The sequence below is a fragment of the Carex rostrata genome, chromosome 23, assembly GCF_964058835.1.
Source record: "Carex rostrata chromosome 23, lpCarRost1.2, whole genome shotgun sequence".
Taxonomy (NCBI): Eukaryota; Viridiplantae; Streptophyta; class Magnoliopsida; order Poales; family Cyperaceae; genus Carex; species Carex rostrata.
The window spans coordinates 2,542,289-2,556,359 of NC_135940.1; the positions used below are offsets into that span (position 1 = coordinate 2,542,289).

The 14,071-nt window shown below is 34.3% G+C and overlaps 3 protein-coding genes and 1 non-coding gene across 7 annotated transcripts; 3 read left to right on the forward strand and 1 right to left on the reverse strand.

The window, feature by feature from the left end:
- Window positions 1–530: 530 nt before the first annotated feature.
- On the reverse strand, window positions 531–3,138 carry ER-ANT1 (endoplasmic reticulum-adenine nucleotide transporter 1). Of its 2 annotated transcripts, none has more exons than XM_078325221.1 (3): window positions 2,704–3,138; window positions 1,975–2,346; window positions 531–1,315 (listed from the first exon to the last, which is right to left on the reverse strand). In XM_078325221.1, the coding sequence occupies exons 1-3, from the start codon at window positions 2,968–2,970 to the stop codon at window positions 1,022–1,024; spliced, it is 933 nt and encodes a 310-aa protein (XP_078181347.1). In that variant the 5' UTR covers window positions 2,971–3,138; the 3' UTR covers window positions 531–1,021. The 2 variants fall into 2 exon arrangements, with proteins under 2 accessions (XP_078181347.1, XP_078181348.1); XM_078325222.1 differs by having other exon boundaries at window positions 2,720–2,848.
- Window positions 3,139–5,487: 2,349 nt separating this feature from the next.
- PTAC6 (plastid transcriptionally active 6) lies at window positions 5,488–7,835 on the forward strand. Its single transcript, XM_078324535.1, has 6 exons — window positions 5,488–6,004; window positions 6,606–6,674; window positions 6,937–7,041; window positions 7,141–7,260; window positions 7,387–7,476; window positions 7,587–7,835. The coding sequence occupies exons 1-6, from the start codon at window positions 5,537–5,539 to the stop codon at window positions 7,701–7,703; spliced, it is 969 nt and encodes a 322-aa protein (XP_078180661.1). The 5' UTR covers window positions 5,488–5,536; the 3' UTR covers window positions 7,704–7,835.
- Window positions 7,836–9,916: 2,081 nt separating this feature from the next.
- LOC144574556 (RNA-directed DNA methylation 4-like) lies at window positions 9,917–14,067 on the forward strand. 3 transcript variants are annotated; one of them, XR_013518256.1, is made up of 11 exons: window positions 9,917–10,098; window positions 10,187–10,270; window positions 10,367–10,461; window positions 11,295–11,360; window positions 11,499–11,537; window positions 12,168–12,301; window positions 12,469–12,587; window positions 12,683–12,761; window positions 13,233–13,309; window positions 13,625–13,898; window positions 13,959–14,067. XR_013518256.1 is itself a non-coding variant. In XM_078324534.1 (10 exons), the coding sequence occupies exons 1-10, from the start codon at window positions 9,972–9,974 to the stop codon at window positions 13,804–13,806; spliced, it is 1,002 nt and encodes a 333-aa protein (XP_078180660.1). In that variant the 5' UTR covers window positions 9,917–9,971; the 3' UTR covers window positions 13,807–14,067. The 3 variants fall into 3 exon arrangements, 1 of the variants encoding a protein (XP_078180660.1); XR_013518255.1 differs by having other exon boundaries at window positions 13,625–13,889; window positions 13,972–14,067; XM_078324534.1 differs by having other exon boundaries at window positions 13,625–14,067.
- On the forward strand, window positions 11,065–11,183 carry LOC144575245 (5S ribosomal RNA). Its single transcript, XR_013518382.1, has one exon. It is a non-coding gene; the product is annotated as a 5S ribosomal RNA (ribosomal RNA).
- Window positions 14,068–14,071: the final 4 nt, after the last annotated feature.

Here is a 14,071-nt window from a genome sequence, read left to right on the forward strand (position 1 = left end):
TAATGCCAAACGAGTGAAAAAGGTGTATGAATTCGAATTTTATTAAATAATAATAATCAAACTGACGTAGAATATCTTATGCATTGAAATAAAATTTACTATCAGAAACCATCCGTAAATCTGTAATTTTCCGTAACCGATACGAGCTGTATGATTATGATACTAGCACAATCAATTATATGGGAACCCATTCACTCTCATGGGTACAAATTGGGGATCCAAAGCAGCTGCCTGAAGGTCATACCGATAATCAAATTAAGATGCTTCGGTGAAACAACAATCACAGTTAAATGAGGAGAGTAAATTATGGAAACGACTACATTTCATTCATCAATAGTTTGCTTTTAATAAATCCAACATTCAAGTAAGTTGGTAGTGAAAGGGAACCACTGGAAAGGTTTGATTAAGCAACGAGTTCAAGGTTTTACTGCTAAGTATTCAAGAGTTATTTGGCTGGTTCAGAACATGACCAGCACACAGTGAAATTTAATATATACAAACAGAAATGTAAAGCAAACGAGCTAAAGAAATTGAGAACTCGTAATTTGCACTATACTTGAAACAATTTACAAGCAACAGTAACTGATTACCCAATTATAAAAATGAACCAAATATATACAATTGCCTTTCTTGAGCAATACAGATTTAGTTCTCATACCCCCACCCCAACTATCCTGAAGGTAGAATCAATCAATCATGAATTATATACATTATTTGAAATTACTGAGGGTAAAGAAGTATAGTAGAGTCAATACCGTATTTAATTTCCACAATCCCATCTCCAAAAAAAATACCCAGCATTTCCTAAAAATATGTGAAGATCAAGCATATATATTTCACTCCCTCTACTTGTCAAATGGCCCAATATGCACATTTACCATATTATTTTGTGGAGAAAAAACTAAGATGCAGAGTTATCTGAGGCTTTATTTTTTGTTTAGGGGTTATCCCAAGGACCAGCATTTCTCTCAAGAAATTGTCAATTGTATATTATTAAATGTTATTTTAGTACCCTCTTAATTCATTGGTCAAAGCTTTGATTCTTCCGGTTGACCAGACGGTGAAGCTGGTCATATCCTGCAAGAACACCAGCACCTGCCATGCCAGATAGGATATTTGCAGTTACGCCCCTATAAAGTGCTGAAATACCCTCAGTGGCAATTATGTGCCTCAAGGCGTGAAGGGCACTTTGGTACTTTGATGGCTGACCTGAAGTAAGCATCATTCTTCTTCGAAGAGTATCGAATGGGTAGGCGCAAATACCAGAGAAGGTCGTCACACTCCATCCAAGTGCAAAACTTGCCAAGAAATTTCCCTAGTAACAAAATATTAGATAAATAGTTACATAATAGGAAATAATTGTAATATAAGATATACTTTAACTAAAAAATGAAAAGGATGAGAATTCTTTGATTGCTATTATTATAGGAAAAATGTGTGTGCCTATTGTCTACTAAGCGAGAAAGAACTAAAAAGAGTTACAAAACAAATCCCTGGTAGCATGGAAGCCTTGCACTGACCATGCAGTGTTGCCATCTAAGATTTTTCATTAAAATGCCAATCAGGCACTGAGGCTCAGAATAATAGCATTTAAATTTCAATAACAGATCAGTACCTAAAAAAAAAACACTGATAGTCTTCATAGGTAGGTTCAGTAAAGATAGTTTTAAGCTAATCACTCTAGCAGATCACATAAATTTAAGTAGTGTCAATCAGATACTGAACCAATACTTGTATTATTATTTTTTAACAATGTAAATGTGAACAAAGAGTAAATAAAATTACAAGCCCAATTGTGCTGATACAATTGGACTTCTACAACTATTAATGGATGTATGTCAAAGAACTCAAGACAAACCAGTAAAAGCTTATCGCAACTCAGGGCACGTACAAATCTGACTGGTATAAAGAATGAATGTAGAATTTTCAAGAAATACCCAAATAATAAATATTAAGTCAAAATTAGAAATTTACCTCTAAAGGTCCAACTAGCAAAATAGGCTTCATGGTATCGTAAATACCAAAGTAAAATCCTCTATACAAAGTTATCCCCACTAAATTGACACTGAATCCTGTATAGAGCCCTTTTATACCGTCACTTGCCAGTGTTTTCCGGTACACATCCACTAACCCCTTAAATTGGCGCTGAGTTCGGGCATGATGGTCCACAGCATCAGTCCCGAGCCGTGTGCGTGCAAAATCCAAGTGGTAAAGGAGAAGAGAGGTAGTGGCCCCCGCAGCACTGCCTGATGCCACATTGCTGGCTAACCATTTCATGTTGCCGTCTTTCTCTTTATCTCGGCCAAAAATGCTCTTAAAATAGCCCTTGAATGCAAAATTAAATGCCTGAAAAGAAAAACTTATGAATAAAGATACTTTATTGAGCAGTAGATTAAAAGATAGATAACATGATAATTCAGCCTCCATTTCATGTGTTCTGCACAAATTTAAATATTCAAATTATTGAATAATAACACAACAGCTCATTAATAGACTCATTTAAACAAATCAAGTTTAATTATTCCTATTACAAGTACGCACAACAATCACTGAGCTAGTAACCAATTTAAAATTAGTTGAATTCCAGTCTTAATTTAACAAATAATTAAGTTACTAATCAGCTAGGCATCCTTAACCTATGATAGCAACAACAAAACCACAACATCGATCCATCTTTCTTCAAGAAATCCAAGAAAATCATACCTGCGTGGGAAAATACCTGATAACATTGGCTTGATTCCCCCTCCAAAACGCAATCACGCCTTCTTCCCTGAAAACCCGGAGAAAACAATCCCGAATCCCCATGTAAGGCCTCCTGATATACCCTCGTTTGATCATCTCTCCTTGATTCTGTAGCAACAACTTCACGCGTTCGATGGGAGCAGCGCCTGATTTGGCCACCACAGCGGCGGCACCTCCCATGAAGAAATCCGCAGCCATCTTCTCCGGCCGAGGCGGAGGTGGCGCCATGCCGGAGAGCGAGTTTGATTTGGATGGCTTATGATGTTGCTTTAGGTTACAGTGCCACCGCGACTGGATTTCTCGTGTGGCGTCGCGTGGCGTGAGTGAGTGAGTGGCGAGTATAAAATTACGAGAGAGAGTGGCGCGGATTAAAAATTAAAAATGAAGAAATGATATGGGGAGATGGGGCGACGAGGAAGAAGACAGACAAGAGAATATGAGTTGAGGTCTGTTTTGGACCTTTTGGTAATAGGGGACCCAATTTTGAATATTTCTATCTTCATTTATTTTTTTTCCATTCTTTTGATATGTGAGCAGAAATTTTTTTTTTCCTAAAATACGTTTTCAGTACATAGAGTTATATTATATATGTGAATTGAGATATACAATAGAATATATATTGTCAAGTAAAATACAAAAACTAATAATTAAAGTAGATGAGGTTTTAAATATGAGGGTTCAAATGCACCCAAATGCACCCTATCCTTTTTCTCCATTTTCAAAGTCTGAATAGTCAATCCGAACCGTTAGATACGATCTATGTATTAAGATGTGATTGGAGACCAAATTTTATATTTTTTGGAATTTTTTTACTATTTATTAAGCCACTTTGAAAAATCGCTGATCCAATGGTCCATAAATTGTAAAATCAGCGATTTTCAAAGTGACTTAATAAATAGTAAAAAAATTCCAGAAAATGTAAAATTTGGTCTCCAAGCACAACTTAATATATAGATCGCATCTAATGGTTCGGATTGACTATTCGGACTTTGAAAACGGAGAAAAAAGATTTGAAAGATAGGGTGCATTTGGGTGCACAAAAATTTGGGTGCATTTGAACCCTCCTCTTTAAATATATCTCTATTTTGCGTTTTTATCGTAATTTTGTTTTTATATTTTTAAAATTTTATATGTCAAAATAAAACTGTTAAATGTGATCTATATTTTTTTTTTTAGATTAAGATAAAAAATTATCATTCTTCAATTTTATTATTGTATGAATTAATAAATTGAAAAATCAATATTCATAATTTATCAATATTAATGTATTTTAACAAGCGAGTAAAGCTAGGGTGTTCTTAAGTTCACCAAGCCCCTTAGTAAACTTAAGTTTAAAATCCATTAAATCAGTTTCAAATGACGAATTCGAATCTTTGAAACCAACTTACCTTACGAGTGATGCGTCTATATGTGAAAATTTTAAACATTTGACATAATTTAGTATAAAGTCAAGCGGTCAAAAAATGTTCAAAAAATGAATGGATTAAAATTAATTTATTAACCTTCTAATTTTTATCAATTGACTTTATATTAAATTAATTCTAATGTTTAAAATTTTCTCATGTAGACGCATCACTCATAAGGTAGACGGGTTTCAACTGTTTGGTAAACTTAAGAACACCCTAATTCTACTCTTAATAAGCTCTTGATACCCATCAAAACAAAACAGGGGTGGATCTACATTAACTCGTACGGGTGCTAAGCTACCTTATGATTTTAAAATTTTAGTTATATATATTAAAATTTAATATATATTTTTTTTAGAATTTTTTATATAGCCTAGCTCCCTCAGAAAATATCACACATCTATTTAAAGTAGTCTAGTGTTTAGAACTTACTTTGTAGTTATTGAGAACTTGAATTCAATTTTTACTAGTAACATATTGTTTATTTTAATTTTAGTACTCTCTAGTTCCGAAACAAAATCAATATGTCGTATTTTTTTATTGAACATAAAAAAAATAATACAGATCAAATCTAATGAGGCCTAAAAAAATATATGAGTAAAGCTAGCGTGTGACATGCTCACCAAGAAAGTTTGGTGAGCATAACTCTAAAAGTATATCGGATCGACGTCAAATGTCAAATCCAAACCGTTGAAATCCATGTACTTCATGAGTGATGCATATACATGCAAAATTTTGAAAGTTTCAAGTTTATTTGCTACACGGTCAAGTGGTCAAAGAAATAATAAAAATTGAATATATAAAATAACTTATAATAAAATGTTCATTTCTTTGACCACTTGACCGTGTAGCAAATAAACTTGAAACTTTCAAAATTTTGCATGTATATGCATCACTCATGAAGTACATGGATTTCAACAGTTTGGATTTGGCATTTGACGTCGATTCGATATACTTTTGGAGTTATGCTCACCAAACTTTCTTGATGAACATGTCACACGATAGCTTTACTCAAAATATATATTATGTAAACCCTAAGACCGGAACTTATTTGAATGTTATGTGGAGCCCACGTGTTCCTACAAGCTTAATGTTATCCCGAGAGTGGGGTGCATCTTATGAGCATCGGACCAAATTCGGTCTGATCCACAATCTTAACCATTCAATAAGCGTCATGATCCGTGTGATAATTAAAATTGAATAAATCTCAAGTTAAACACGAATGTTGACGAATATCTAACGGGTCAATACAGGCGTCGGAGCAAATTTGTACGATATCCACTAGACCCCCTTTTCTCCATAATTTCATCTCACACAACTACACTAGTAACAAGCAAAGCTTATCTGAGCAGGTCTCGCACAAAGAAGAGCTCCCTGTTGCTTAAAAAATGAGAAGCGCTCTTCTGTCGCTTCACTCGCCACCTCTCCTCTGTTCTCGCCTAACCCCTCCTAAAACCCTAAACCTAACCGTAAGCCTAAACTCCATCTTCCCCCTCCGCCTCCATGAGCGCCATCTCAGGCGGGACCTCTCAGTCGCCGTCGGTGACGACGGAGATGATTTTCCCGGAGCTGATTACTTCGATGATGAAATAGAAGATGCTGACAACGAGCAGGACTACGAAATCGAGTACGACAATATATTGATTGATGGAACTAAACAGGGGACCGGAGAGGAGACGGTGGCGCTGGCTCCTCTGTCTAGTGGAGGGTTTGTCAGCACGGTTGGATGGGAAGCGGACACCATGGTCGATTATAGAATCAATGAGGAGGAATTTCATAAAATCAGCCTCTTGGATTGTGATTTTTTCATCAGAAAATCGCCAGATTCAGATGATGATGTGTATGATTTCAGAGAGGTAGAATATTCAATTTTTCTCTTTTATAATGCTTACGAGTGTACTGTTTCTTCTATTGTTTTGAATTGTGATAATGGTATGGTACTGTAACTGGGAAACTAACGATGGATGCCATAGAAGTTGTGTCAGTGAAGTGCATAGTTTGCATGGGGGCTGTCCGATTTCAGATTAGATTAAAAATAAAAATAAAAATCCTCCCGAAAAATTAAGGTCTAAGTTGGACTGTTTGATTTTGGTCGGATGGCCCACAAAAAATATGGTATATTAGTTCTTGGCAGTTAAGTCTGCCACCGTACCAGTTAGATCAACACTTATCATGCACTCTCAGCTACCTTGGCAACACCTTGGTAAGAGACCATTAATTTGTGTAAATACAGTTGTATACATATCTGCTCATACTGGTACAGGCATTGCCATTCAGTAAGAAATTTGTCCTCCCATACCTGTATGGTAATTACCATACTACATCCAAATTAACCCAGTTCAGTGCTATACTAATAGTACAATGATATACGAAACCTTCATATTTCAATTTATCTGATATGGATGCATGTATAATGAATGCAAAGTATGAAGTTTCATTTTTGCTTTTTGCAAACAGATGTATGTCAGTCCACCAGATATGGATGTGTACTCAATTCCTAAGGTTCTTACTCCTGTGCCTCAAAAGGTAATTTCATTCTTTTTCTAGAATTTGTTCCAAAACTGCCCTTGTTTTGATATTATATTGAAACTATTGCCCATGATAAAAAAAAACTGGGATAAGTATTTTCATAATTAACTTCAATTCAATCCCATATGAATATGGTACACGACTTCATGCAATCAATACAAGAGCTGGATAAAGCTCGTGATCTTACCAGTATGCTGTGTTGAGATTCTTTTGTTGGAAGATATATTAATTTGATATTATTATTGCTTTAAAATGCTAGTTGACTAGATGCTCAAAGAAAGAATATGTGGTGTACAATTTTTTCGAGCCACCAGTAGACACCCCAAACGACCCACTGACCGAACTCAATGAAGAGGTTATGAAGGTATATACTCTTGGCATTAACTAATAACTTATGTCAATATATTTTTTATTTTATGTCGGTAAGGTCCAATTTCTTACTGTTGATGATGCATTTTTGTAGGTATTCTTAACAAAGCACTACAAGAACAGGAGGAAAAGTGATGCTGACTTTGTGCTTGATTTTGAAGAAATTTATGTAATTGATTCAAAAGAAAGGTCAATAACACGGGCCAAAGTTGTTGTAAGTTTTTGTTGCATTATGTCATTCCACTTATGGTCTCGGAATTTATCTTTCATGCATATTTTGTTTAACAGTTGGCATATAAAAAGAGAATTGATATGAAGTGGTTATTTGTTATTTTCGCAGGTTACTGTACCAGGAGGTAAAAATAGAAATATAAGAAACGATTTACTGTTAATCCGTGATAATGGGACATCTTTCAAAGTTATTGATGAGGTACTAGACTTATTATTTATTAAATTGTTCTGAAATGTATATTTCATTGCAGAAATTGATCTTAGAATTAATATTGTTTCTGATTCTACATTTTGTTATCTTGACTACAGAATGAAAGGGATGACCCACAAACAGTAATTGAGAAAGTAGATTGGGCTAAATCAAGAGTTGACATGGAGAAATATTTAAGGAAGTTTAGAGATTTTGAGCAATCAAATTGGTTCTAGCCTAAATGATAATTTTGGAGACATAGGTGATTAAGTAGAATAGAATAGATAAAGGGGAGTTAATTTTTTATCTCTTTTGAGGTGTCGAATAATAACCCATTATTATGAGTAGAGTTCAACATTTTTGTATTATTTTTGGCGTGGATGACTCATTAGCAAGTTTCTCATTCTGATTTTCTGACAACACCTTGCAGCTAAGGTAATAGCTTTGCTTTCTGAATTAGTGTATTTCAAACAACTTGAACATCATAAATATTCACGGAAAGAATTAAAAATGATTTAAGATCAAACAAATTTCAGCTAATGTTGGAAACAAAAGTTAATTATGAAACCATCAAATTGCATTTAATCTGGTGAGGCACGGAATGTAGGATTAAATGATCTTAGGAAAAGAGTTAAATCTTGATAGAACAATGAAGATGATCTAATGCATAAAATCATTAGAAAAAGGACAAACCAAGAATTTTGAACGTATGATACAATTTTAAGTTTCAAAATGAAAATGGAAAATTATTATATTTTTTATTTTGCCCCTTTTATTCTGCAGGAATAATAACATCACTTGCCATCTTACAAATATAGCAAAACAATAAATTTTGAAAAGTAAAAACAAATATTTCAAGGGTTTTGCAAATAAAATGCAAGGAATTATGGGTAAAATGAAATTGGCTTCGAAATACAAATAAGCATAAAGATTCAATTAACTGGTTCACCTTTAAATTGGTAAATTCAATCAATCCCAATTCATGTTGACCTGAACATTTATTTACATGAAAATCACTAATACAAATAATTATAAAGTATTAGACCGTAATATACTTCACATGAAAATCTCAAAGAATGAATACAGTAATGCAAACACGGTAATAAACATAAAAGAAATCAAAAGAGAACAATAAAATTCAACTTACACTAGAATGAGGCAATGTAATATGAATATTACAAAGCGGCCCGTGTCATGAACTAATATATTCGTTTTTAAAATATAAATAATCAATCTAAACCGTTCAACATGACTTGCATATTAAATTTTGTCATTTTTTAGATAGGTTAAAAGTTACTGGATTTAAAAATTCTAAACCATCCGAAGTAGTGATTTTTTATCTATCTAAAAAATATGAACAATTATAAACAATATATAAAATTTTATCTTTAAGTATATTTTCATATGAACATTGTGCTTAAACTGTTCGGATCAACCGTTTGAACTTTGTAAATAAAAATATAAATCCAATTTTGTAAATAAAGATATAAATCCATAACACTGCTTGATAGGTAATCTACCATAGCCTCTCTTAACAGTTAACACTAATAAATAGGGGGAGAGGGCACCGAGATTTTTATTAATACCTTAAAAAATAAAAAATTTATCAAATTTGTCCTCTGAAAAAAAAATTAAAAAATGTCTTGACCGCTCAAATAACGAGCAGCCAACTCTAAGCATCAAACGGCCTTCTAGTGGGGTGGCCAACTTATTCATACCAAGCCACCCCCTAGTGGAGCGCAGTCTAGTATAAAACTCCTATATATGAGATTTTTTCTCTCTCCTGTCCACTCAAAATTCATTCTAACAACAAAAATACTAAATTTATGAAATTAAAACCTTAGGGCCTGTTCGGTCGACAAATGGGAATGGGCATGGGCACGGGAATTGAACTGACAAACACTGTTCCCGTGGGAAAAAAAAAATTCAGTTGAACTGAATTTTTTATTTCCCATGTGAACAGTGATTTGTCCGAACAGGCCCTAATGTGTGCACAAGACTGCCCCATGGCTGCTTGGTATAGATAGTTGGCTGCTCCACTTGGGAGGGGAGAGGGGGGCGTCCGACGCCCATCGGACCACTTTTCTGTTCGATGGGTTCTCTTCACCGTCAGATCTGCTTTAGGATTCGCGCCCGCAATTTCGCGTCTGCTTTAAAATCCGTACACACGAATCCTAAAGCAGATCTGACGGTGAGAGAACCTATTGAACACAAAAGTGGTCCGATGGCCATCGGACAGCCCCCTCTTCCACTTGGGAGTTGGGAGTGGTTTGGTGCTCACAGTTGGCTGCCCTTTGTTTGGGCAGTCAGGATATTTTTTATTTTTTTTTTAAATTCGGACGGCAGATTTTATAATTTCTTTATTTTTAAGATATTAATAAAAATCTTGGGGGGAGCACTGCAAATGTTACCTGCAAAAATCGAACTAATAAACGAAATGATCGAGGAGGCTGCTACAAAGCGAGTTGTACAAATTAAGAGGTGAACTAGAGAAGGCACCAGCAATGGCGCAAATTGAGAGGCCTTCTTGTTCTTCCTTTTCACTGCCACCGCCTCCTGATTCGGTGAATGAGAAACCAGTGATCGTAAGGGTTAAGAGAAAACTTAGCCAGGCCAGATTCGATGGATTTTGTAAACTTTCTTGCTCTGTATTTCTTTAATATCTTGTTGTTCCAGAACTATTCGTTTGGTTACTTATTTACTAGGTTTCTCGTTTTAGGGCTTGAGATTAATGAAAGACCTTCTAAGAGAACCTTATTGGATTTTGAGAGGCTCGCTATCTCTGGTTCGACGCCACAAAAAGGTTAATAAAATCGTCAAATGTTGATTTTGTACTCTGTCACGTGATTTTAGAATGTTTTCAGTTTAAATTTTGCGTGTGGTATTGTGTTTGTTTTAGTTGTGGAGGAACCAAAATCAAAGAAGCTTTTTGTGCAACATGTTGAGACTATCAGTAACTCTGATGCACTGGGAACTGTTTTGCATTCCTTCCTGGTTAGTTTCTAATTTTCGCAACAATAAAAAAAATTAGTGGAATAAAGGAATTTCGATGGTATATTAATAGGTCATATTGTTTTTTGCTCACTATATGCTAACTAAATGAGAAGACACTAGTACGTACCTAGTAAAATCCTGTAGTTACAGTAACCCAAACAAAGCCCTCAATTTGCATTTACTGTATACCAGTTGTTATGAAATAGAAAAGTCTAAAATAACAATAAAGTTGTACTGATGTGCTCGGAACTGTTTTGCATTCTTTCCTGGTTAGTTTAAAATTTTGTAACAATCAAACTATTAGTGAAATTTAGGAATTTGCCTGGTTATTAATTGATCATATTGTTTTTTGCTCACTGTGTGCTCATTAAATGAGAACACATAAGTATATAGTAAAATCCTACAGTTGTATTTGTTAGTAACCCAAACGAAGCTCTCAATTAGTCTTTAACGTATACCAGTTGTCACGAAATAGAGAAGTCCAAAATAACAATAAATTTATATTCAAATGTCCAATAGAATTATGCCATACGTAACACGTTTTCTTTAATTACTGCACGCTTGAAGTTGTTCAAAGTTTAATTATAGATGAACTTAATTGCCCCACATGACCATACCAGCACTAAAGCACCGGATCCCATCGGAACTCCGAAGTTAAGCGTGCTTGGGCAGGAGTAGTACTAGGATGGGTGACCTCCTGGGAAGTCCCTCTGTTGCATCCCTTTTTAAGCCTACTCCAACTTGCTTGGGACTAAAGGCTTGGTTGTTGTTTTCATTTACCTTGATAATGTTAATACGGTGCCTTATTTTATCTTTACAATGTTTTTTGCCAGACTAATTCCAATGTTTCAAAGGATATGAAAATTGAGGAGAGAAAGAGAGCATTCAAGCTGGCGAATGTGAGTTCATTTTTGTATTTTAGCTTAGTTTTAAACATGAATCCCTCAATGCTTAATCTTGTTATATGTTACTGTTTATTTTGTGAAATTTCTCTTTCAATTATACCTATTTCTCACAAGTTCATTTCTAATTAGCAGAAGCCAGATAAGAATCAAGTTGCTAAACAAAAACATGAGGTACCCCTTCTTTTTATTATTTAGTCATCAATGTTCTTTGTGCTCCTATCTATGCATAATGTATACGGACATGAGTATTGAATTGGATATGATATGATAAGGATATAGTGATATGGCATTTTTTAAAATCGAAGGATTAAAGACGTCTTTTTGTACATGTACACTTTATTCTTGTTCTTTGTGTATAACAAAAATATTATTTTAATTTATAAGAAGGTTTTTCACCATAAGGATAAACAAGTCAAAAAACATTATATAGTTCCTCTATTTTGCTAACATTATATAAGACTGCAGGAATCACAGAAGCAAATAAATACAATTAAGAAAAATGTAAGGTATAATAAAAATATTTCTTTCTATTAGAAAGGTTGGAGTCCATAACTTTGGGGGAAAAAAAAAATCAGTCCGGAGCCTTGCGTCTCATTAGTCACACTTTTAGGGAGTCAATTTTAGGGATTCTCTATTGACAGATATAAGTTTCTGTTAGTAGATTACTTTAAAAAATAATAGTAAACCACCTGATGCATCGGTGCCAATAGTGCATGTAAATTATGTGTGTGTATTAGAGCAGCATAAGTTCCTATCAAGGCTATTTATCATTATTTTTCGCTATTTTTTTTATAAATTCAGGAGATGGCAAGGAATGCAAGATTTGAGCAAATATGGAAGAGTAGAAAGGATTCCTTAAAAGAGGTATGCATGCTATATGATGTTCTTCAAGTTGACACCATTGATGAAACACCTCCAAAGATTGAAAAGAAAAAGTAAGGTGCCATCAGCCCGCTATTCATTCAATTTGATTTGTTCCCTTTTCTTTACCTTGTTTAGTTAAATGACTATATATGATATTATTCTGGCCGGTAGAAGCCTCCTGGTAACAGTATATATCAGCAGCTTACTAATGTTTTATTTACTGAATCTCTCTAAAAAGAGATATGACGGTGGAAGATGAAGCAATCTTATGCAACTATTTACCCCTTGTACGAGAGTACATCCCATCAGCAGCCACTGAAATTGAATCTGATATATTTTCCGAGGTCTCCTCTGATGGTATCCAATTTTTTTATATTTCATTTATAAATCCTAATAACTAAGAGCCTTTTAAAATGTTGGTATATCTTCAAATATAATTTTTTTTATTTCAGAGAATTATGTGTATGACCTTTATACGGTGGAAAAAGATGGTGATACCAAAATGGATGACATTCAAGCCAACTTTCCTTTGTAAGATTTTCTTGCACTCTTTTCTTTATCATTTGGTATTTGAACAAACTGCACTAGATATGCTATTTACAATGACATGCAAAAAATTTCAACTGTGAAACTAGCACCTGGCTTTTCGTTTATTCGCTGCTAGTTCTGCTCATTAGATTTGTTTGATAAAACAAAGGCCTACTCTTTGCAAGTTGTCAACCTTACCCCGGACCTAGCTTGCTTTTTGATTTGAACCTAACCCTTAAGTAAAGTTAAACCGTGATTTCCTGTAATGAAGCACTTTGATTTATGTAATATGAACATTGCAAGTGCAATTGCTTTAAGTATTGATTAATCTTGGTTTCTACATATGGGCATGGCTTGCAGATATCCAAAAAGAGAGACCCAAATAAATTTAGGGACATCACTCAAATATTTGACTCTGAATTTCTAGGTGTGGGACTTATTTTCATGATTTTTATTTTTATTTTCTCATTGAAGGGTACAAGTAGATAATGGTGATGATGATGATTTCTATGATGGGCCCAAATCCGACTATGATACCGACGATTCCAATGGTAACTATCTTTCCCCTTTTTTGTGGTTTTTTTCATAAAAGAAGAAAAGGAAAAGAGTATTATTAATTATAATTTTATTATGAAGTAATAAGCATTTACTTAAAATACAATTAGCATGCTGTTAATGTTCACAGTACAATTCGACATATAATTAGCCTCTGTCAGTATACTAAAAAATTGATAGCTGATTTTGCTGATGTAGCAAGGGCATCACAGTATATGCAGTATTTTCATTAGCTGTTTTATAAATGTTAAACTTGAAAAACACCAATACTCCAATATTTTGATTCTTGTTTTTCGTGCGCGATATTGTAGCTGAAGATAATCCATTGTTTGATTATCCCGACGAAGTGCCTTCAGGGGATGAAGAGGAGAGAGACCCATATGATTACTGTGAAAATGGTTCTGACATCTATGATACAGAAATTGCCGACATTAGTTCTGATGATGATGGTGATGAAGAAGAGAAGGAGCACTGGAGAATGGGCCATTGTTAAATTATTATTGAACTTTAGAATAGACGTAGTTAGAGATATGGTCATATGGAGATCTTTATGGGCATATGTAAGTGTTTTATTTTGTTAGTGTATCAAATGTCCGTCTGATGGTGTAGCTATTGTAACAAAATGCAATGCCCTTGTTGTGCCCCTCAATTGGCTTAGTTGCCTAATTTGAAAGGAAGAGTTCTTGGAAGATGTTTTGACATGAATCAGTGGTAACTATTTTGGTGTTTGATATTTGCTAATCTTTCCATGGTATTTT

Excerpts from the sequence above, each read along its gene's own strand:
- ER-ANT1 (XM_078325221.1), bottom strand. The coding sequence starts at position 2,970 with ATGGCGCCACCTCCGCCTCGGCCGGAGAAGATGGCTGCGGATTTCTTC. Across the intron at positions 2,347-2,703 it reads TCAGGTATTTTCCCACGCAG|GCATTTAATTTTGCATTCAA; the intron begins GTATGATTTTCT and ends TTTTCTTTTCAG. Across the intron at positions 1,316-1,974 it reads TGCTAGTTGGACCTTTAGAG|GGAAATTTCTTGGCAAGTTT; the intron begins GTAAATTTCTAA and ends TTTTGTTACTAG.
- PTAC6 (XM_078324535.1), top strand. The coding sequence starts at position 5,537 with ATGAGAAGCGCTCTTCTGTCGCTTCACTCGCCACCTCTCCTCTGTTCT. Across the intron at positions 6,005-6,605 it reads ATGTGTATGATTTCAGAGAG|ATGTATGTCAGTCCACCAGA; the intron begins GTAGAATATTCA and ends TTTTGCAAACAG. Across the intron at positions 7,477-7,586 it reads CTTTCAAAGTTATTGATGAG|AATGAAAGGGATGACCCACA; the intron begins GTACTAGACTTA and ends TCTTGACTACAG.
- LOC144574556 (XM_078324534.1), top strand. The coding sequence starts at position 9,972 with ATGGCGCAAATTGAGAGGCCTTCTTGTTCTTCCTTTTCACTGCCACCG. Across the intron at positions 11,361-11,498 it reads GAGCATTCAAGCTGGCGAAT|AAGCCAGATAAGAATCAAGT; the intron begins GTGAGTTCATTT and ends TCTAATTAGCAG. Across the intron at positions 12,302-12,468 it reads CCAAAGATTGAAAAGAAAAA|AGATATGACGGTGGAAGATG; the intron begins GTAAGGTGCCAT and ends CTCTCTAAAAAG.